Raw genomic sequence first — 22918 nt, forward strand, 5'->3', positions numbered from 1 at the left:
TGGGAAACGCGGGAAGCTAAATCCGCGGTATATTGGTCCTTTCGAAATCTTGGAGCGTATTGGAACCGTTGCTTATCGTTTAGATCTTCCGCCTCAATTGAACTCCGTTCATCCTACCTTCCATGTATCTAACTTGAAAAAGTGTCTTGCCGAACCCGATATCGTCATTCCTCTCGAGGAGCTTACCATTGATGACAAACTTCATTTCGTGGAGGAACCGGTTGAAATTGTGGACACCTCCGTCAAGACTTTGAAACAAAGCCGAATCCCGATTGTTAAAGTCCGTTGGAACGCCAAAAGGGGGCCCGAGTTTACTTGGGAAAGACAAGATCAAATGCAAAGGAAGTATCCTCATCTATTCGTGAATTCGGAAACGCAAGATCTCGAGGAAGAAACAACGACTACTACGCCTACCTAAATTTCGGGACGAAATTTCTTTTAAGGTGTAGGTAATGTAACATCCCGCCTTTTTCCGTCAACTTTTCCGTTTAACTATTTAAGTTCCGTTAGATGTTTATAACACATCTCGTTAATATGCGTTTGAATTATCTTGTTAGGTAATTCCCGCACCCGATTTAAGTTGAGGGACCAATCTTGCCAAATGTTGAAACTTGTGACTAGGTCAAAGAGTCAAACTCTCATTTCTATCCATTCATTCATCTCTTCCATTTTCTTAATACTTCAACTTTTCCTCTCAACTTCAAGAACAAAGATTCATCATCCAAAACCGAGCTAGTGATCTTCTTGCCAAACAAATTGCATATTTGAACTCCTCGTGATCTCCTCTTCGTTTCCATACCGATTTCATCAATTTTGGGTAACTTTCTAAAATCACTAATCTTTGTGTTCTTGAGATTTTTAAGTTATAAGTTTGTTAATTAGTATCTATGGCTCAAGTCTAGTTTGTTTATGTGTTTTGTATGCTCGTTTTTGATATTTTGGAGTAACTAGTTCATATGGAAAGTTAACATGCTTAATCTTGAGTTTTAAGTGTTCATGTGTTGTTAGATGCTAAGACTTCATGTTTTAATCTTGTTCCTAGTGTTACTAGCTTCATTATGATGTAAAGATTGATCAAAGAAACCTCTTAAACTTGATTATGAAATTTGGTAACTTTTGGTTAGGGTTTCATGAACTAGGAATGGATTTTGATGCATTAAATGACATGAAGTGTTAATTATAAGTGTTAAGTTGTGTTGTATGCTTAATTACCTTCGAAACGGCATATCGTACATGTAAATTGGTTGCCCGAATCATGAAATGCATATTTGGAACTTGAACCTTGATTATGGACGTTTAAATGCGGTTTTGGGGTGTGTAAGTGTTGAATTGCTTGATGAAATGTGTCTAGGTGTTTTCCTCGTCAAATTACCTTTCCGGTGATATAAAATACATGTTCTAATTGTTTGCGGTTTGTAATTTGGGTTGGTTTGATTGTTGGTTCGTGCACTTAGAGTTGCAGCAAACAGGGCCTGCAACCCAACCAGGACGCCGTCTTTCAACTTGGGACGCCGTCCCAATCTTTATATTGGGACGCCGTCTAGCAACCTGGGACGCCGTCCCAACCTTCATATTGGGACGCCGTCTAGGCCTTTTGGGACGCCGTCCCATAAGCCTAAAGTGGGCTGTTTTGGTTGTCATTTAACGAAAAATGTTTGGGACGTTCTAGACCTCCGTTTCACATGAGACTTGTTCCAACTTGCTTATATATGATTAAAAACTTCAGAAAATTCGTTCGAGGCCCGACCCGAACGTGTTGACTTTTTCGTTGACTTTGACCCGACCAAGTTTGACTTTTAATCAAACTTGACCAATTACTTATGTAATCTTTCTAACTTGTTTCTATACGTGTACCTTGCATGAAACTTGACTATTTGCTTCACATGCTTCGTAATCGAGTCGTATTGAGCCATAGGACTAATTGAACAACTTTGACCCCTCGTGACTTTCGTTATTAATACAACCTATTTGTTTAGGTCAAGACTAGCATTGTTACTGCACGTTTACTTGTCGAAGTACTTTTTGGTTCGTGCATACAAGGTGAGATCATAGTCCCACTTTTATTCTTTTTGCACTTATATTTGGGATGAGAAAACATAAACGATTCTTTTGAACTAAGTGAACACAAGTACAGGAAAACAAACATTCTACATACGAGTTTAGAACAAAATCCTCAATTCGATTATCATTAGTTACACTTGCCGGGTGTAAGCGAGAACTTATGTTGTATGGATCCATATGGGTTTGACAAACCCTCATTCAAACGGTTCGCTACCGTTTACGAATGAAATATATTTTCGAGAAACAGTGTGTGTTCTAGCACTAAGTGATGGGGTTCAATGGAAGGAAATGTTAAGCATTGATAATTGGGTGCTCGTGAAACAAACTTTTGGAATGTATTACTATTATTTCATTGATGCAAATCTTGTGGTTCACTTGTACTTACTTACTTAAACCTATGATTTCACCAACGTTTTCGTTGACAGATTTCTATGTTTTTCTCAGGTCCTTGAACGATACATGATACATGCTTCCGCTCATTATTTGATACTTGCATTGGATGTCGAGTATATGTGCATTTCATGGAGCGTCTTTTGACTTTACTTTAAACCGTGTCGCCTAGATTTCATTCGTATTATAACGTTGTAACTTAACTATTGGTTGAACAATTCTTGTAAACTTTGGGAACAATCTTTATTTTGAAATGAAGGCGACATATTTTGGTCAAACTTTGTCTTAAAGACTTATGACCACGTAACGGGACCTAAGTAGACGGCGCCGTCAAACATGATTTGGTCGGGTCGCTACATGTATATTGTCTCTTATTTCAGTTAAACATTCAATTAACATTGTAATTTGTTTTCCACAGATTATAATTCACCAAAAGCAACTGCAACACGTAAAAACGAAACACCGGGTGGATCATTGTATTATGCACCAATTGTTGACAAACTTTTCTTACCGGTCATTGGTCATAATTATGGAACACTTGATCAATGTGAAGAGATGTATAGGTTATATGCATATCATGCATGTTTTGACATAAGAAAGGCTGGACAAAAAACTGCAAAATCTGGATTAGTGAAACAAAAATATTACTTATGCAACAAGGCTGGCACACCAAAGGAAGTCTACTTTGACACATTACAAGAAACTAAAAAGCCAATTCGGAAAAGCAACATGGAATGCACAGGATGTAGGGCTAAAGTTAGATTTGACCGGGTGTATGGAACAGATACTTTCGTTCTTGCTGACTTTGAAGAATAACATAATCATGAGTTGCTACCGATAGAATACAGACATTTAAGTAAAAAGGAAAGACAAATAAGGTATGCAGAGAAGTTGTTTGTATACCATTCGACGGTATCAAATATTGGTCCAACAAAGGCATACGAAGTTTACAGCAATATGAAAGGGTCTGAAAAAAATGTTCATGGAACTGTAATTGACTTCAGAAACTGGAAACGAGATTTGAATGTGTTTATCAATGCAACTGATTCTCAAATGCTCGTTAACAAAATGGAAGAAAGGAAAAAATATGTTCCTGGTTTTTCATTTGAGTACAAGCTTGAAAAAAGTCAATTACATTCCATTTTCTGGGCGGATGAAGTTGCAAAGTGCAACTACAAGGAGTTTAGTGATGTTATCTCATTTGATGCAACATATAGAACTAACAGGTATGATACCTGGTTTTTACAGCTTCTAATCACATGTGATTGACAGGTTGTTTGGCTTATCTGAGTTTCTAACATTGTCTTTTTATTAACAGGTACAACCTCAAGTTTGTACCATTTACTGGAATAGATAACCACCGTAGGTGTGTCACTGTTGCTACGGCAATGATAGTGATGAAACAGCCGAGAGTTACAAATGGCTACTTAATTGCTTCATGAAGACATTCGGGAAAGAGCCAAACATGATTGTGACAGATCAGGATAAATCAATGGCGATAGCCATAAAAGATGTCTTTAAGACGGCAAAGCATAGACTATGCATGTGGCACATTATGAGGAAGGTGCCATCAAAGGTATGAATTTTGTTATTGAAGACTACATGTAACTAATCACATGCGATTGAAATGGTTAATGATACATATACATAATTTTCTTAATATGAATTATTAACCAATCAAATGTGATTACAGATTCAAGAAGCAAATCCTAATATTAAAGACAAACAAGAAAAAGACTTCAAGAAGAGATTTGATAAAATTGTGTGGAATATGTACATAGAACCAACTGTTTTTGAAGAAAAATGGGAAAAGTTGATGGACGATTTTTCATTGAAGAATGAAAGTTGGTTCAAATATATGTTTGATATTAGATCAAGTTGGATACCAGCATATTTCATCGAGACTGAAATGTTTGGTTTGATGCGAACTACTTCAAGATCAGAGAGTGAAAATGCTTTTTTTCACACTTTACAAGATCTGCATCAAATCTGTTGACTTTTATGGACGGCTTTGAATCTGCCATGTTAAAACAGAGGTCAAAACAAGAATCTTTGGATGTACAGACAATCAAGAAAAACCCAAAATTATTAACGTTGCTAAGAATTGAAAAACATGCATCGAAGGTATACACGAATACAATTTTTCGGATTATTCAACAAGAGATTGTTGCAGCTTTGTATAAATGTTCGTTGGATAAAATGGACAAAGAGGAATACACGAAAATATTTGTTGTTAAAGAGAAATTGGAAAAGAGAAAGGAATGCTCGAATGAAGGGAAGAAAAATGAAGGTTCGAATGAAGGGAAAAAAGATGAAGGCTCAAGTATGGAGGATAAAAGGGAAGGCTCGAATGAAGAAAAAGAGTTCTTCAAATACAAGGTAAACTAATTTACATATTTTTTCATGTATGGAATAACATTTGTGCAATAGTTTGAATCTCACTTGTTAAAATAGTTTAAATAGGTACTTATCACTTGTGATTGACTTATACATCAGTTGTCATATTTAAATAGGTATTATCATTTGTGATTGGCTTATACATCAGTTTCATACTTTTTTTATTATGAAGGTACTTCATAACCGCCAAGATGGATCAATAATATGTACATGTAGACACTATCTAAGATTTGGTCTTCTTTGTAGACATTGTTTTTGGGTATTGAAGAACGATAATATAGATGAAATCCCAGAAAAATACATAATGAGGCGTTGGAGAAGGGATATAATACCACCAGAGTTAAGATCAAGGAGAAACAGATATGGCAACGAAAACATTGCTGTTCAAAATTCTATTAATGAAATCACATCAGTTGTTGATAATTGTGTTGAACTAATTGGGCAGGATGAAACGATGTTACAAGTGCTTCTTGAAAAAGTTAAAATGGTGAAGAAAGAAGTTGAGGCTCAAGTGCCAAAACAGTTTAAGAAAAAAGATGATGTCATACAAGAAATGGTTGGTGTTTCAAAACCTAATTCATTAGACATACAAAACCCACCGGTTGGGAGATACAAAGGTTGTGGAAAAGATAAGCGTCTCATGAGTGGAAAAGAGAAAGGAATTTTGGAAAGCAAAAAAAGAAAGATTACTTGCAGTAATTGTGGATCACATGAACACAATTGCAGGGGTTGTGACAAAGACAAACGTTGATTTTATTTTTTATTTTTTATTTTTTATATTAGTACAATTGTTAATTTTGGTGTTCCTATTAAATGTTTGACTTTCATTTTTTTATATTTTGTTACTTTATTTCAAGAACAACTGTTAAAAATTGTTAATGTGTTTGGAACATTTTTTATTTATGGTTTTGATTTTACAGAATGTATATCAACAGTTGTGATTATATACTGTAATCACATGTGATTAAGTAGTTCAATCACATGTGATTTTATATTATAATCACATGTGATTGAATAAAGCCAATGACATTAAGAATCATTTGTAAAATCAATTAGTCCCTAAACCCAAAAACCATGTGATGGGTCCTAATGGTGGTGAGAGGTCTTTGCAAAATCAATTTGTAAAAGAATGTAGTTAACGGTTGTGATTATGTACTAAAATCATATGTGATTAAGTAGTTCAATCACATGTGATTTTATATTACAATCAGATTTGATTGAATAAGACAATGACATGAGATTAAGTAGTTCAATCACATGTGATTTTATATCACATAATGTATGTTAACGGTTGTGATTATATACTAAAATCACATGTGATTAAGTAGTTCAATCACATGTGATTTTATATCACATAAAGTATGTTAACGGTTGTGATTATATACTAAAATCACATGTAATTAAGTAGTTCAATCACATGTGATTTTATATTACCATCAGATTTGATTGAATAAGACAAGTGATTATATATGTAATATCACATGTGATTGTTATGTATTATCACTTGTGATTGCAAATGCAAAAATCACATGTGATTGCATGAGGAATAACTTGTAGCTGTATAGTATTTTTAATCAACCATCAACCACCAAGAATCATAACCATCCAAGCATTAGAGACAATAAATATATGAACATCTAAACCATGCATTAAAATATCAAGTAGCATGTCATTAACCAAAAAACATCTTGACCAAAAGAGCCATCAACATCTAACCACTAGCAAGTCATTAACCAAAACACATCTTTCCAACCATCTACATCTAACCATACACTGAACTATCAAAGCAGAACAATAAAATACATCTTCAAAAAACTTCACTCTTCATTAGATTGATGGTCATGCACCTCTTGATTTTTAGCTTTTTCAACTCGGTCACCTCTTGATTGTTTTGCAGAAATGATAACCTTCCTATAATCTTTCTTTTCATGGAATGCGGCAAAATTTCTTGCATTTCTTAACATCTGCTCAGCATGTATGTTTAGATCATGCGACAAAATCTTCGATGGATAGCGAATCCTCAGCTTCCGTAGCTGATTCTTTTGTTCAGCCGACTCAGGCACCAATACATCAGACCACTCATTCTCTGATCTTGGTTTAAACATGTCCATGTGGAACATAGCAAACACGCCACAATCCACAACATTATCTATTGTTTTCCATGGCAGCGAAATCCTAATTCGTTCTAATTTTTCAATTTGATTTGCAAAAGGATGCTTATGAAATTTCAGATGTTCAGCAAAAGCATATAGCTGGAAAAAACAAAATCATAAAAAATGAATAGTTATTAAATTAATGATTGAGCAGATGTTTAAAAACATTAAGTGTAAACAGGGGAAGCAAAAAAAACTGATATTGAAGTGGAAAACGTACAAGTAATGATATTATAATAAACACTAACCAAAAGATTGAAAACTTTGGCGTATCTTGCAGCATAGTTTTTAACTACCGAAGAGTTGTCAAGTATGTAGAGCTTGGAAACTTTCATGTCAATCACCAAGACAAAGAAATGCCCATGTCTGCAGATTGGGAAAAATACCTGTTGTAAAAAATCAAAAAAGAAAGAAATTATTAGAACACAAATAATTGATTATGATATAAAGGCAAATAGACCTACAAATTTAAGCCAGAAATAACATACAAGATCAACTTTTCGGAGTGACGCAAGCTTTGGAAAAAATCGAAACCAAGCATTAGCACTTTCTTTGATTATCATCAGCTTATCTTCCTTTTTCATGTTCTTGTTGTCATACAAGTAAGAATACTGTAAATAAAATAACACATGTGATCATATATAACAATAATATGTAATTATATCTATGATAATCACATGTGATTATATATATAACAATCACATGTGATTATATATAACAATCACATGTGACTAAGTATTAAGAACCATAACACACAGATAGAAACAGCAAACTAATATAGTACATAAAAATTTTTAAACGCTAAAACTTACAATGATTGAAGAAGGGAAAAAAAACCTAGACGGGCTAGATTGTTGTAGTGACCCGAACTTTTCCATGTTTATATATATTAATTGAGATTGATATTTACATGATTAAATGTTTCCAACATGTTAAGCAATCAAACTTGTTAAGACTTGATTAATTGAAATATGTTTCATATAGACAATTGACCACCCAAGTTGACCGGTGATTCACGAACGTTAAAACTTGTAAAAACTATATGATGACATATATATGGATATATATATATAGTTAACATGATACTATGATAAGTAAACATATCATTAAGTATATTAACAATGAACTACATATGTAAAAACAAGACTACTAACTTAATGATTTTTAAACGAGACATATATGTAACGATTATCGTTGTAAAGACATTTAATGTATATATATCATATTAAGAGATATTCATACATGATAATATCATGATAATATAATAATTTAAAATCTCATTTGATATTATAAACATTGGGTTAACAACATTTAACAAGATCGTTAACCTAAAGGTTTCAAAACAACACTTACATGTAACGACTAACGATGACTTAACGACTCAGTTAAAATGTATATACATGTAGTGTTTTAATATGTATTTATACACTTTTGAAAGACTTCAATACACTTATCAAAATACTTCTACTTAACAAAAATGCTTACAATTACATCCTCGTTCAGTTTCATCAACAATTCTACTCGTATGCACCCGTATTCGTACTCGTACAATACACAGCTTTTAGATGTATGTACTATTGGTATATACACTCCAATGATTAGCTCTTAGCAGCCCATGTGAGTCACCTAACACATGTGGGAACCATCATTTGGCAACTAGCATGAAATATCTCATAAAATTACAAAAATATGAGTAATCATTCATGACTTATTTACATGAAAACAAAATTACATATCCTTTATATCTAATCCATACACCAACGACCAAAAACACCTACAAACACTTTCATTCTTCAATTTTCTTCATCTAATTGATCTCTCTCAAGTTCTATCTTCAAGTTCTAAGTGTTCTTCATATATTCTACAAGTTCTAGTTACATAAAATCAAGAATACTTTCAAGTTTGCTAGCTCACTTCCAATCTTGTAAGGTGATCATCCAACCTCAAGAAATCTTTGTTTCTTACAGTAGGTTATCATTCTAATACAAGGTAATAATCATATTCAAACTTTGGTTCAATTTCTATAACTATAACAATCTTATTTCAAGTGATGATCTTACTTGAACTTGTTTTCGTGTCATGATTCTGCTTCAAGAACTTCGAGCCATCCAAGGATCCGTTGAAGCTAGATCCATTTTTCTATTTTCCAGTAGGTTTATCCAAGGAACTTAAGGTAGTAATGATGTTCATAACATCATTCGATTCATACATATAAAGCTATCTTATTCGAAGGTTTAAACTTGTAATCACTAGAACATAGTTTAGTTAATTCTAAACTTATTCGCAAACAAAAGTTAATCCTTCTAACTTGACTTTTAAAATCAACTAAACACATATTCTATATCTATATGATATGCTAAATTAATGATTTAAAACCTGGAAACACGAAAAACACCGTAAAATCGGATTTACGCCGTCGTAGTAACGCCGCGGGCTGTTTTGGGTTAGTTAATTAAAAACTATGATAAACTTTGATTTAAAAGTTGTTATTCTGGGAAAATAATTTTTATTATGAACATGAAACTATATCCAAAAATTATGATTAAACTCAAAGTGGAAGTATGTTTTCTAAAATGGTCATCTAGACGTCGTTCTTTCGACTGAAATGACTACCTTTACAAAAACGACTTGTAACTTATTTTTCCGACTATAAACCTATACTTTTTCTGTTTAGATTCATAAAATAGAGTTCAATATGAAACCATAGCAATTTGATTCACTCAAAACGGATTTAAAATGAAGAAGTTATGGGTAAAACAAGATTGGATAATTTTTCTCATTTTAGCTACGTGAAAATTGGTAACAAATCTATTCCAACCATAACTTAATCAACTTGTATTGTATATTATGTAATCTTGAGATACCATAGACACGTATACAATGTTTCGACCTATCATGTCGACACATCTATATATATTTCGGAACAACCATAGACACTCTATATGTGAATGTTGGAGTTAGCTATACAGGGTTGAGGTTGATTCCAAAATATATATAGTTTGAGTTGTGATCAATACTGAGATACGTATACACTGGGTCGTGGATTGATTCAAGATAATATTTATGGATTTATTTCTGTACATCTAACTGTGGACAACTAGTTGTAGGTTACTAACAAGGACAGCTGACTTAATAAACTTAAAACATCAAAATATATTAAAAGTGTTGTAAATATATTTTGAACATACTTTGATATATATGTATATATTGTTATAGGTTCGTGAATCAACCAGTGGCCAAGTCTTACTTCCCGACGAAGTAAAAATCTGTGAAAGTGAGTTATAGTCCCACTTTTAAAATCTAATATTTTTGGGATGAGAATACATGCAGGTTTTATAAATGATTTACAAAATAGACACAAGTACGTGAAACTACATTCTATGGTTGAATTATCGAAATCGAATATGCCCCTTTTTATTAAGTCTGGTAATCTAAGAATTAGGGAACAGACACCCTAATTGACGCGAATCCTAAAGATAGATCTATTGGGCCTAACAAACCCCATCCAAAGTACCGGATGCTTTAGTACTTCGAAATTTATATCATATCCGAAGGGTGTCCCGGAATGATGGGGATATTCTTATATATGCATATTGTTAATGTCGGTTACCAGGTGTTCACCATATGAATGATTTTTATCTCTATGTATGGGATGTGTATTGAAATATGAAATCTTATGGTCTATTATTATGATTTGATATATATAGGTTAAACTTATAACTCACCAACATTTTTGTTGACGTTTTAAGCATGTTTATTCTCAGGTGATTATTAAGAGCTTCCGCTGTCGCATACTTAAATAAGGACGAGATTTGGAGTCCATGCTTGTATGATATTTTGTAAAAACTGCATTCAAGAAACTTAATTTGTTGTAACATATTTGTATTGTAAACCATTATGTAATGGTCGTGTGTAAACAGGATATTTTAGATTATCATTATTTGATAATCTACGTAAAGCTTTTTAAACATTTATTGATGAAATAAAGGTTATGGTTTGTTTTAAAATGAATGCAGTCTTTGAAAAACGTCTCATATAGAGGTCAAAACCTCGCAATGAAATCAATTAATATGGAACGTTTTTAATCAATAAGAACGGGACATTTCAGTTGGTATCAGAGCGTTGGTCTTAGAGAACCAGAATTTTGCATTAGTGTGTCTTATCGAGTTTGTTAGGATGCATTAGTGAGTCTGGACTTCGACCGTGTTTACTTGAAAAATGATTGCTTAACAAATTTTGTTGGAAACTATATATTTTTAACATGTGAATATTATGTGATATATTAATCTCTTAACGCGTTTGATATTATGTGATAGATGTCTACCTCTAGAACAAGTCCCATTGGCTCACCTAATAATAATGAAGAGTCAAATGTAAATTGGAATGATTCGTGGACTGATTCACAAGTTCCCGAAGAAGAACCGAAAGAAGAATTAGAACCGGAAGAAGAATCAGAACCGGAAGAGGAGGAACCGGAGGAGGAAATAGAACCGGTGGGAGAAATAATAAAACAGTTAAGTAAAAGAAAATCCTCAACCAACCGACCAAGGTTAATTATGGTCAATGGTGTTTCCGCCAAGGAAGCAAAATATTGGGAGGATTACCAATTCTCCGATGAATCGGATTCCGACGAGAATTCCGATGATGTTATAGAAATTACCCCAACTGAATTTAAAAAGGCAAAAGAAAATAATAAGGGAAAGGGCATAAAAATAGAGAAATCTAATTCCAACCCCGATGAACTTTATATGTATCGTCAACCCCCGAAGTCCTTAAGTTGTAACAATGACCCGGGAACCTCTAAACCACCAGGTTTTTCTAAACCGTTGTGGAAAACGACAGCTAGTATTAGGGGAACATCATATATCCCTAGAAACTGGGCAAAACGAACCAAAACCGAAGAAGAAGAAACGAGCGAGTCGGAATAAGATAGTTGTATTCGTGTGGTGTAATATATGTAATATTGTGTGCTTATGCTTTATGATATATGTAAAAATTGCTTGTATTAATAAGTATTTTTTATAAATCTAACTCTTGTCTATTTTACAGTTTAAAAACACAAAATGGATAGACAACCCAATATTTTAAGAGAACTACCCGGAGACATGATTGATGAAATCTTGTCTAGAGTCGGTCAGAATTCCTCGGCACAACTATTTAAGGCGAGATCAGTTTGTAAGACATTCGAAGAACGTTCCAAGAATGTCTTGGTTTATAAGAGACTTTCGTTTGAAAGATGGGGGATATCACATTGGGAAACCCATAAGTTACGATGTGTTTACTTTGACGCATATATTGCGGGGAACCCAAATGCTATTTTACGCAACGGGTTAAGAAATTATTTTGACTCAATGTATCCGAATATAGGACTTCATGATTTAGAAAAAGCGGCTAACATGCAACATAAAGAAGCATGCTATGCTTACGGGTTAGTAATGTTCGCTTCTCACCAAAGTGAGAAAAAGAACATCGGGCTACAGCTATTAAACAAAACGTTCCCACAAGTGACGGAGTCGGTAATTGGGGTAAGAAATGAGGTTTTTAGATTGTTACGGGACTGTTGGACATTACGTAACCCTCGTCCATTTGACGACGTTACAACACGCTGTCTTATCAACGGCCATAACGGTTATGTTCCACAAGACCAAGGATGGGAAGTAGTCCTAGTAAAACCAGAATGCATGACTTGTTTCTGAACGTATGAATTACGTGTCTTTATTGCCTTTGCTGAACGACTTGTGTACTAGCTAGAATTATCTTGACAACTATCTTGTATCAAAGTTATTGTGTGCTATATTTCATGCTTTATGTAAAATAAGCGGTATTGTAAGTTTGTAAAATATTGTATAAAAGTTTGAACGCGAAATATTATTATAATCAGTTTTTCATATAGAATTGTAGTAGTTGAATTGTATATTAGCTACTAAGTATGAACTTAACGGGTAGGTACTACCCGAATTTAAACTTATAAAACGCTAATATGAAGAAAAAGCTTTTATAAATGAGTTCATATTATGCTACGAAATACTATTAACTACTCTTAATATTCTGTATGATTAACTTGTTCCATTTGACTATTTTGAAGGAAATGGCACCGACTACTTGACACACCGTGAATATGAATGAAGAGGAATTCCGTACTTTTCTAGCTTCAAACATAGCCGCAGTACAGGCTGCGCTACATACCAACAATAACCTTGGATCTAGCAGTACAGGAAATCATGTAGGATGCACCTACAAAGAATTCACTGCCTGCAAACCTTTAGAATTTAATGGAACCGAAGGACCGATCGGATTGAAACGGTGGACCGAGAAGGTCGAATCGGTGTTTGCCATAAGTAAGTGTACTGAAGAGGACAAAGTGAAGTACGCTACGCATACCTTCACAGGTTCTGCGTTAACATGGTGAAATACCTATCTAGAGCAAGTGGGACAAGATTATGCGTACGCACTACCGTGGTCAGCATTCAAGCACTTGATGAACGAGAAGTACCGTCCCAGAACCGAGGTCAATAAGCTCAAGACAGAACTTAGAGGGTTACAAACCCAAGGATTTGATATTACCACGTACAAAAGACGATTCACAGAATTGAGCCTATTGTGTCCGGGAGCGTTCGAAGATGAGGAAGATAAGATCGACGCGTTTGTGAAAGGATTACCGGAAAGAATCCAAGAAGATATAAGTTTACACGAGCCCGCCTCCATACAACAGGCATGTAGAATGGCTCACAAACTAGTGAACCAGATTGAGGAAAGAATTAAAGAACAGACGGCTGAAGAGGCCAATGTGAAGCAAGTCAAAAGAAAGTGGGAGGAAAACGGTGATAAGAATCACCAATACAACAACAACAGCAATTACAATAATAATCGCAACAATTATCCCAACAATCGCAACATCAATCGCAACTACAACAAACGGCCCAACAACAACAACAACAACAACAACAACAACAACAACAACAACAACAACAACAACAACAACAACAACAACAACAACAACAACAACAACTACAACAATCATCCCAACAACAATAACAACCGCAACAACAACAACAATCAGAAGCAGCTATGCCAAAGGTGTGAAAAGTATCACTTGGGGTTCTGCACCAAATTTTGCAACAAGTGTAAAAGAAATGGTCATAGCGCGGCGAAGTGTGAGGTCTACGGACCAGGGGTTAACAGAACGAAAGGAACAAATGGTGTCGGAACGAGTAATGGCGAAGCAAGTAGTGTCGGAGCAAGTTATGCCAATGTAGTTTGTTATAAATATGGAAAATAGGGCCACATTATTAGAAATTGCCCGAACCAGGAGAACACGAATGGACAAGGCCACGGAAGAGTTTTCAATATTAATGCGGCAGAGGCACAGGAAGACCCGGAGCTTGTTACGGGTACGTTTCTTATTGACAATAAATCTGCTTACGTTTTATTTGATTCGGGTGCGGATAGAAGCTATATGAGTAGAGATTTTTGTGCTAAATTAAGTTGTCCATTGACGCCGTTGGATAGTAAATTTTTACTCGAATTAGCAAACGCTAAATTAATTTCAGCAGATAATATATGCCGGAATCGAGAAATTAAACTGGGTAGCGAAATATTTAAGATTGATTTGATACCAGTAGAGTTAGGGAGTTTTAATGTAATAGTTGGCATGGACTGGCTGAAGAAGGTGAAAGCAGAGATCGTATGTTATAAAAATGCAATTCGCATTGTACGAGAAGAAGGAGAACCCTTAATGGTGTACGGAGAAAAGGGCAACACGAAGCTACATCTTATTAGTAATTTGAAGGCACAAAAACTAATAAGAAAAGGTTGCTACGCTGTTCTAGCACACGTCGAGAAAGTACAAACTGAAGAAAAGAGCATCAATGATGTTCCCGTCGCAAAAGAATTTCCCGATGTATTTCTGAAAGAATTACCGGGATTACCCCCACATCGATCCGTTGAATTTCAAATAGATCTTGTACCAGGAGCTGCACCAATAGCTCGTGCTCCTTATAGACTCGCACCCAGCGAGATGAAAGAACTGCAAAGCCAACTGCAAGAACTATTAGAACGTGGTTTCATTCGACCAAGCACATCACCATGGGGAGCTCCTGTTTTGTTTGTCAAGAAGAAGGATGGTACATTTAGGTTGTGTATTGACTACAGAAAGTTGAACAAACTTACCATCAAAAACCGTTATCCACTGCCGAGAATTGACAACTTATTTGATCAACTACAAGGCTCGTCGGTTTATTCGAAGATCGATTTACGTTCTGGATATCATCAAATGCGGGTGAAAGAAGATGATATTCCAAAGACTGCTTTCAGAACACGTTACGGTCATTATGAGTTTATGGTCATGCCGTTTGGTTTAACTAATGCACCAGATGTGTTCATGGACCTTATGAACCGAGTGTGTGGACCATACCTTGACAAGTTTGTCATTGTTTTCATTGATGACATACTTATTTACTCAAAGAATGACCAAGAACATGGTGAACATTTGAGAAAGGTGTTAGAAGTATTGAGGAAGGAAGAATTGTACGCTAAGTTTTCAAAGTGTGCATTTTGGTTGGAAGAAGTTCAATTCCTCGGTCACATAGTGAACAAAGAAGGTATTAAGGTGGATCCGGCAAAGATAGAAACTGTTGAAAAGTGAAAAACCCCGAAAACTCCGAAACACATACGCCAGTTTTTAGGACTAGCTGGTTACTACAGAAGGTTCATCCAAGACTTTTCCAGAATAGCAAAACCCTTGACTGCATTAACGCATAAAGGGAAGAAATTTGAATGGAATGATGATAAAAAGATAAAGCGTTTCAGTTATTGAAGAAAAAGCAAACTACGGCACCTATATTGTCATTGCCTGAAGGGAATGATGATTTTGTGATTTATTGTGACGCATCAAAGCAAGGTCTCGATTGTGTATTAATGCAACGAACGAAGGTGATTGCTTATGCGTCTAGACAATTGAAGATTCACGAACAAAATTATACGACGCATGATTTGGAATTAGGCGCGGTTGTTTTTGCATTAAAGACTTGGAGGCACTACTTATATGGGGTCAAAAGTATTATATATACCGACCACAAAAGTCTTCAACACATATTTAATCAGAAACAACTGAATATGAGGCAGCGTAGGTGGATTGAATTGTTGAATGATTACGACTTTGAGATTCGTTACCACCCGGGGAAGGCAAATGTGGTAGCCGATGCCTTGAGCAGGAAGGACAGAGAACCCATTCGAGTAAAATCTATGAATATAATGATTCATAATAACCTTACTACTCAAATAAAGGAGGCGCAACAAGGAGTTTTAAAAGAGGGAAATTTAAAGGATGAAATACCCAAAGGATCGGAGAAGCATCTTAATATTCGGGAAGACGGAACCCGGTATAGGGCTGAAAGGATTTGGGTACCAAAATTTGGAGATATGAGAGAAATGGTACTTAGAGAAGCTCATAAAACCAGATACTCAATACATCCTGGAACGGGGAAGATGTACAAGGATCTCAAGAAACATTTTTGGTGGCCGGGTATGAAAGCCGATGTTGCTAAATACGTAGGAGAATGTTTGACGTGTTCTAAGGTCAAAGCTGAGCATCAGAAACCATCAGGTCTACTTCAACAACCCGAAATCCCGAAATGGAAATGGGAAAACATTACCATGGATTTCATCACTAAATTGCCAAGGACTGCAAGTGGTTTTGATACTATTTGGGTAATAGTTGATCGTCTCACCAAATCAGCACACTTCCTGCCAATAAGAGAAGATGACAAGATGGAGAAGTTAGCACGACTGTATTTGAAGGAAGTCGTCTCCAGACATGGAATACCAATCTCTATTATCTCTGATAGGGATGGCAGATTTATTTCAAGATTCTGGCAGACATTACAGCAAGCATTAGGAACTCGTCTAGACATGAGTACTGCCTATCATCCACAAACTGATGGGCAGAGCGAAAGGACGATACAAACGCTTGAAGACATGCTACGAGCATGTGTTATTGATTTCGGAAACAGTTGGGATCGACATCTACCATTAGCAGAATTTTCCTACAACAACAGCTACCATTCAAGCATTGAGATGGCGCCGTTTGAAGCACTTTATGGTAGAAAGTGCAGGTCTCCGATTTGTTGGAGTGAAGTGGGGGATAGACAGATTACGGGTCCGGAGATTATACAAGAAACTACCGAGAAGATCATCCAAATTCAACAACGGTTGAAAACCGCCCAAAGTCGACAAAAGAGCTACGCTGACATTAAAAGAAAAGATATAGAATTTGAAATTGGAGAGATGGTCATGCTTAAAGTTGCACCTTGGAAAGGTGTTGTTCGATTTGGTAAACGAGGAAAATTAAATCCAAGGTATATTGGACCATTCAAGATTATTGATCGTGTCGGACCAGTAGCTTACCGACTTGAGTTACCTCAACAACTCGTGGCTGTACATAACACTTTCCACGTCTCGAATTTGAAGAAATGTTTTGCTAAAGAAGATCTCACTATTCCGTTAGATGAAATCCAAATCAACGAAAAACTTCAATTCATCGAAGAACCCGTCGAAATAATGGATCGTGAGGTTAAAAGACTTAAGCAAAACAAAATACCAATTGTTAAGGTTCGATGGAATGCTCGTAGAGGACCCGAATTCACCTGGGAGCGTGAAGATCAGATGAAGAAGAAATACCCGCATCTATTTCCAGAAGATTCGTCAACACCTTCAACAGCTTAAAATTTCGGGACGAAATTTATTTAACGGGTAGGTACTGTAGTGACCCGAACTTTTCCATGTTTATATATATTAATTGAGATTGATATTTACATGATTAAATGTTTCCAACATGTTAAGCAATCAAACTTGTTAAGACTTGATTAATTGAAATATGTTTCATATAGACAATTGACCACCCAAGTTGACCGGTGATTCACGAACGTTAAAACTTGTAAAAACTATATGATGACATATATATGGATATATATATATAGTTAACATGATACTATGATAAGTAAACATATCATTAAGTATATTAACAATGAACTACATATGTAAAAACAAGACTACTAACTTAATGATTTTTAAACGAGACATATATGTAACGATTATCGTTGTAAAGACATTTAATGTATATATATCATATTAAGAGATATTCATACATGATAATATCATGATAATATAATAATTTAAAATCTCATTTTATATTATAAACATTGGGTTAACAACATTTAACAAGATCGTTAACCTAAAGGTTTCAAAACAACACTTACATGTAACGACTAACGATGACTTAACGACTCAGTTAAAATGTATATACATGTAGTGTTTTAATATGTATTTATACACTTTTGAAAGACTTCAATACACTTATCAAAATACTTCTACTTAACAAAAATGCTTACAATTACATCCTCGTTCAGTTTCATCAACAATTCTACTCGTATGCACCCGTATTCGTACTCATACAATACACAGCTTTTAGATGTATGTACTATTGGTATATACACTCCAATGATCAGCTCTTAGCAGCCCATGTGAGTCACCTAACACATGTGGGAACCATCATTTGGCAACTAGCATGAAATATCTCATAAAATTACAAAAATATGAGTAATCATTCATGACTTATTTACATGAAAACAAAATTACATATCCTTTATATCTAATCCATACACCAACGACCAAAAACACCTACAAACACTTTCATTCTTTAATTTTCTTCATCTAATTGATCTCTCTCAAGTTCTATCTTCAAGTTCTAAGTGTTCTTCATATATTCTACAAGTTCTAGTTACATAAAATCAAGAATACTTTCAAGTTTGCTAGCTCACTTCCAATCTTGTAAGGTGATCATCCAACCTCAAGAAATCTTTGTTTCTTACAGTAGGTTATCATTCTAATACAAGGTAATAATCATATTCAAACTTTGGTTCAATTTCTATAACTATAACAATCTTATTTCAAGTGATGATCTTACTTGAACTTGTTTTCGTGTCATGATTCTGCTTCAAGAACTTCGAGCCATCCAAGGATCCGTTGAAGCTAGATCCATTTTTCTCTTTTCCAGTAGGTTTATCCAAGGAACTTAAGGTAGTAATGATGTTCATAACATCATTCAATTCATACATATAAAGCTATCTTATTCGAAGGTTTAAACTTGTAATCACTAGAACATAGTTTAGTTAATTCTAAACTTGTTCGCAAACAAAAGTTAATCCTTCTAACTTGACTTTTAAAATCAACTAAACACATGTTCTATATCTATATGATATGCTAAATTAATGATTTAAAACCTGGAAACACGAAAAACACCGTAAAATCGGATTTACGCCGTCGTAGTAACACCGCGGGCTGTTTTGGGTTAGTTAATTAAAAACTATGATAAACTTTGATTTAAAAGTTGTTATTCTGGAAAAATAATTTTTATTATGAACATGAAACTATATCCAAAAATTATGGTTAAACTCAAAGTGGAAGTATGTTTTCTAAAATGGTCATCTAGACGTCGTTCTTTCGACTGAAATGACTACCTTTACAAAAACGACTTGTAACTTATTTTTCCGACTATAAACCTATACTTTTTCTGTTTAGATTCATAAAATAGAGTTCGATATGAAACCATAGCAATTTGATTCACTCAAAAAGGATTTAAAATGAAGAAGTTATGGGTAAAACAAGATTGGATAATTTTTCTCATTTTAGCTACGTGAAAATTGATAACAAATCTATTCCAACCATAACTTAATCAACTTGTATTGTATATTATGTAATCTTGAGATACCATAGACACGTATACAATGTTTCGACCTATCATGTCGACACATCTATATATATTTCGGAACAACCATAGACACTCTATATGTGAATGTTGGAGTTAGCTATACAGGGTTGAGGTTGATTCCAAAATATATATAGTTTGAGTTGTGATCAATACTGAGATACGTATACACTGGGTCATGGATTGATTCAAGATAATATTTATGGATTTATTTCTGTACATCTAACTGTGGACAACTAGTTGTAGGTTACTAACAAGGACAGCTGACTTAATAAACTTAAAACATCAAAATATATTAAAAGTGTTGTAAATATATTTTGAACATACTTTGATATATATGTATATATTGTTATAGGTTCGTGAATCAACCAGTGGCCAAGTCTTACTTCCCGACGAAGTAAAAATCTGTGAAAGTGAGTTATAGTCCCACTTTTAAAATCTAATATTTTTGGAATGAGAATATGTAGTGACCCGAACTTTTCCATGTTTATATATATTAATTGAGATTGATATTTACATGATTAAATGTTTCCAACATGTTAAGCAATCAAACTTGTTAAGACTTGATTAATTGAAATATGTTTCATATAGACAATTGACCACCCAAGTTGATCGGTGATTCATGAACGTTAAAACTTGTAAAAACTATATGATGACATATATATGGATATATATATATATATATATATATAGTTAACATGATACTATGATAAGAAAACATATCATAAAGTATATTAACAATGAACTACATATGTAAAAACAAGACTACTAACTTAATGATTTTTAAACGAGACATATATGTAACGATTATCGTTGTAAATACATTTAATGTATATATATCATATTAAGAGATATTCATACATGATAATATCATGATAATATAATAATTTAAAATCTCATTTGATATTATAAACATTGGGTTAACAACATTTAACAAGATCATTAACCTAAAGGTTTCAAAACAACACTTACATGTAACGACTAACGATGACTTAACGACTCAGTTAAAATGTATATACATGTAGTGTTTTAATATGTATTTATACACTTTTGAAAGACTTCAATACACTTATCAAAATACTTCTACTTAACAAAAATGCTTACAATTACATCCTCGTTCAGTTTCATCAACAATTCTACTCGTATGCACCCGTATTCGTACTCGTACAATACACAGCTTTTAGATGTATGTACTATTGGTATATACACTCCAATGATCAGCTTTTAGCAGCCCATGTGAGTCACCTAACACATGTGGGAACCATCATTTGGCAACTAGCATGAAATATCTCATAAAATTACAAAAATATGAGTAATCATTCATGACTTATTTACATGAAAACAAAATTACATATCCTTTATATCTAATCCATACACCAACGACCAAAAACACCTACAAACACTTTCATTCTTCAATTTTCTTCATCTAATTGATCTCTCTCAAGTTCTATCTTCAAGTTCTAAGTGTTCTTCATAAATTCCAAAAGTTCTAGTTTCATAAAATCAAGAATACTTTCAAGTTTGCTAGCTCACTTCCAATCTTGTAAGGTGATCATCCAACCTCAAGAAATCTTTGTTTCTTACAGTAGGTTATCATTCTAATACAAGGTAATAATCATATTCAAACTTTGGTTCAATTTCTATAACTATAACAATCTTATTTCAAGTGATGATCTTACTTGAACTTGTTTTCGTGTCATGATTCTGCTTCAAGAACTTCGAGCCATCCAAGGATCCATTGAAGCTAGATCCATTTTTCTATTTTCCAGTAGGTTTATCCAAGGAAATTAAGGTAGTAATGATGTTCATAACATCATTCGATTCATACATATAAAGCTATCTTATTCGAAGGTTTAAACTTGTAATCACTAGAACATAGTTTAGTTAATTCTAAACTTGTTCGCAAACAAAAGTTAATCCTTCTAACTTGACTTTTAAAATCAACTAAACACATGTTCTATATCTATATGATATGCTAACTTAATGATTTAAAACCTGGAAACACGAAAAACACCGTAAAACCGGATTTACGCCGTCGTAGTAACACCGCGGGCTGTTTTGGGTTAGTTAATTAAAAACTATGATAAACTTTGATTTAAAAGTTGTTATTCTGAGAAAATGATTTTTATTATGAACATGAAACTATATCCAAAAATTATGGTTAAACTCAAAGTGGAAGTATGTTTTCTAAAATGGTCATCTAGACGTCGTTCTTTCGACTGAAATGACTACCTTTACAAAAACGACTTGTAACTTATTTTTCCGACTATAAACCTATACTTTTTCTGTTTAGATTCATAAAATAGAGTTCAATATGAAATCATAGCAATTTGATTCACTCAAAACGGATTTAAAATGAAGAAGTTATGGGTAAAACAAGATTGGATAATTTTTCTCATTTTAGCTACGTGAAAATTGGTAACAAATCTATTCCAACCATAACTTAATCAACTTGTATTGTATATTATGTAATCTTGAGATACCATAGACACGTATACAATGTTTCGACCTATCATGTCGACACATCTATATATATTTCGGAACAACCATAGACACTCTATATGTGAATGTTGGAGTTAGCTATACAGGGTTGAGGTTGATTCCAAAATATATATAGTTTGAGTTGTGATCAATACTGAGATACGTATACACTGGGTCGTGGATTGATTCAAGATAATATTTATCGATTTATTTCTGTACATCTAACTGTGGACAACTAGTTATAGGTTACTAACGAGGACAGCTGACTTAATAAACTTAAAACATCAAAATATATTAAAAGTGTTGTAAATATATTTTGAACATACTTTAATATATATGTATATATTGTTATAGGTTCGTGAATCAACAGTGGCCAAGTCTTACTTCCCGACGAAGTAAAAATCTGTGAAAGTGAGTTATAGTCCCACTTTTAAAATCTAATATTTTTGGGATGAGAATACATGCAGGTTTTATAAATGATTTACAAAATAGACACAAGTACGTGAAACTACATTCTATGGTTGAATTATCGAAATCGAATATGCCCCTTTTTATTAAGTCTGGTAATCTAAGAATTAGGGAACAGACACCCTAATTGACGCGAATCCTAAAGATAGATCTATTGGGCCTAACAAACCCCATCCAAAGTACCGGATGCTTTAGTACTTCGAAA

The 22918-nt window shown here is 34.0% G+C and overlaps 3 protein-coding genes across 3 annotated transcripts; 2 read left to right on the top strand and 1 right to left on the bottom strand.

Moving 5' to 3' along the window:
• The first annotated feature begins 3916 nt into the window (after positions 1-3916).
• LOC139849054 (protein FAR-RED IMPAIRED RESPONSE 1-like) lies at positions 3917-4447 on the top strand. The gene is made up of 2 exons (XM_071838729.1): positions 3917-4027; positions 4145-4447. Exons 1-2 carry the CDS (start codon positions 3917-3919, stop codon positions 4445-4447), a joined length of 414 nt encoding a protein of 137 aa, XP_071694830.1.
• A 5-nt stretch (positions 4448-4452) lies between these two features.
• On the top strand, positions 4453-5599 carry LOC139849055 (uncharacterized). Its single transcript, XM_071838730.1, has 2 exons — positions 4453-4830; positions 5117-5599. Exons 1-2 carry the CDS (start codon positions 4453-4455, stop codon positions 5597-5599), a joined length of 861 nt encoding a protein of 286 aa, XP_071694831.1.
• Positions 5600-6665: 1066 nt separating this feature from the next.
• Positions 6666-7879, bottom strand: LOC139849056 (uncharacterized). Its single transcript, XM_071838731.1, has 4 exons — positions 7814-7879; positions 7490-7612; positions 7250-7387; positions 6666-7100 (listed from the first exon to the last, which is right to left on the bottom strand). The coding sequence occupies exons 1-4, from the start codon at positions 7877-7879 to the stop codon at positions 6666-6668; spliced, it is 762 nt and encodes a 253-aa protein (XP_071694832.1).
• Between the last annotated feature and the right edge of the window lie 15039 nt (positions 7880-22918).

Source organism: Rutidosis leptorrhynchoides, chromosome 5 (assembly GCF_046630445.1).
Source record: "Rutidosis leptorrhynchoides isolate AG116_Rl617_1_P2 chromosome 5, CSIRO_AGI_Rlap_v1, whole genome shotgun sequence".
Taxonomy (NCBI): domain Eukaryota; kingdom Viridiplantae; phylum Streptophyta; class Magnoliopsida; order Asterales; family Asteraceae; genus Rutidosis; species Rutidosis leptorrhynchoides.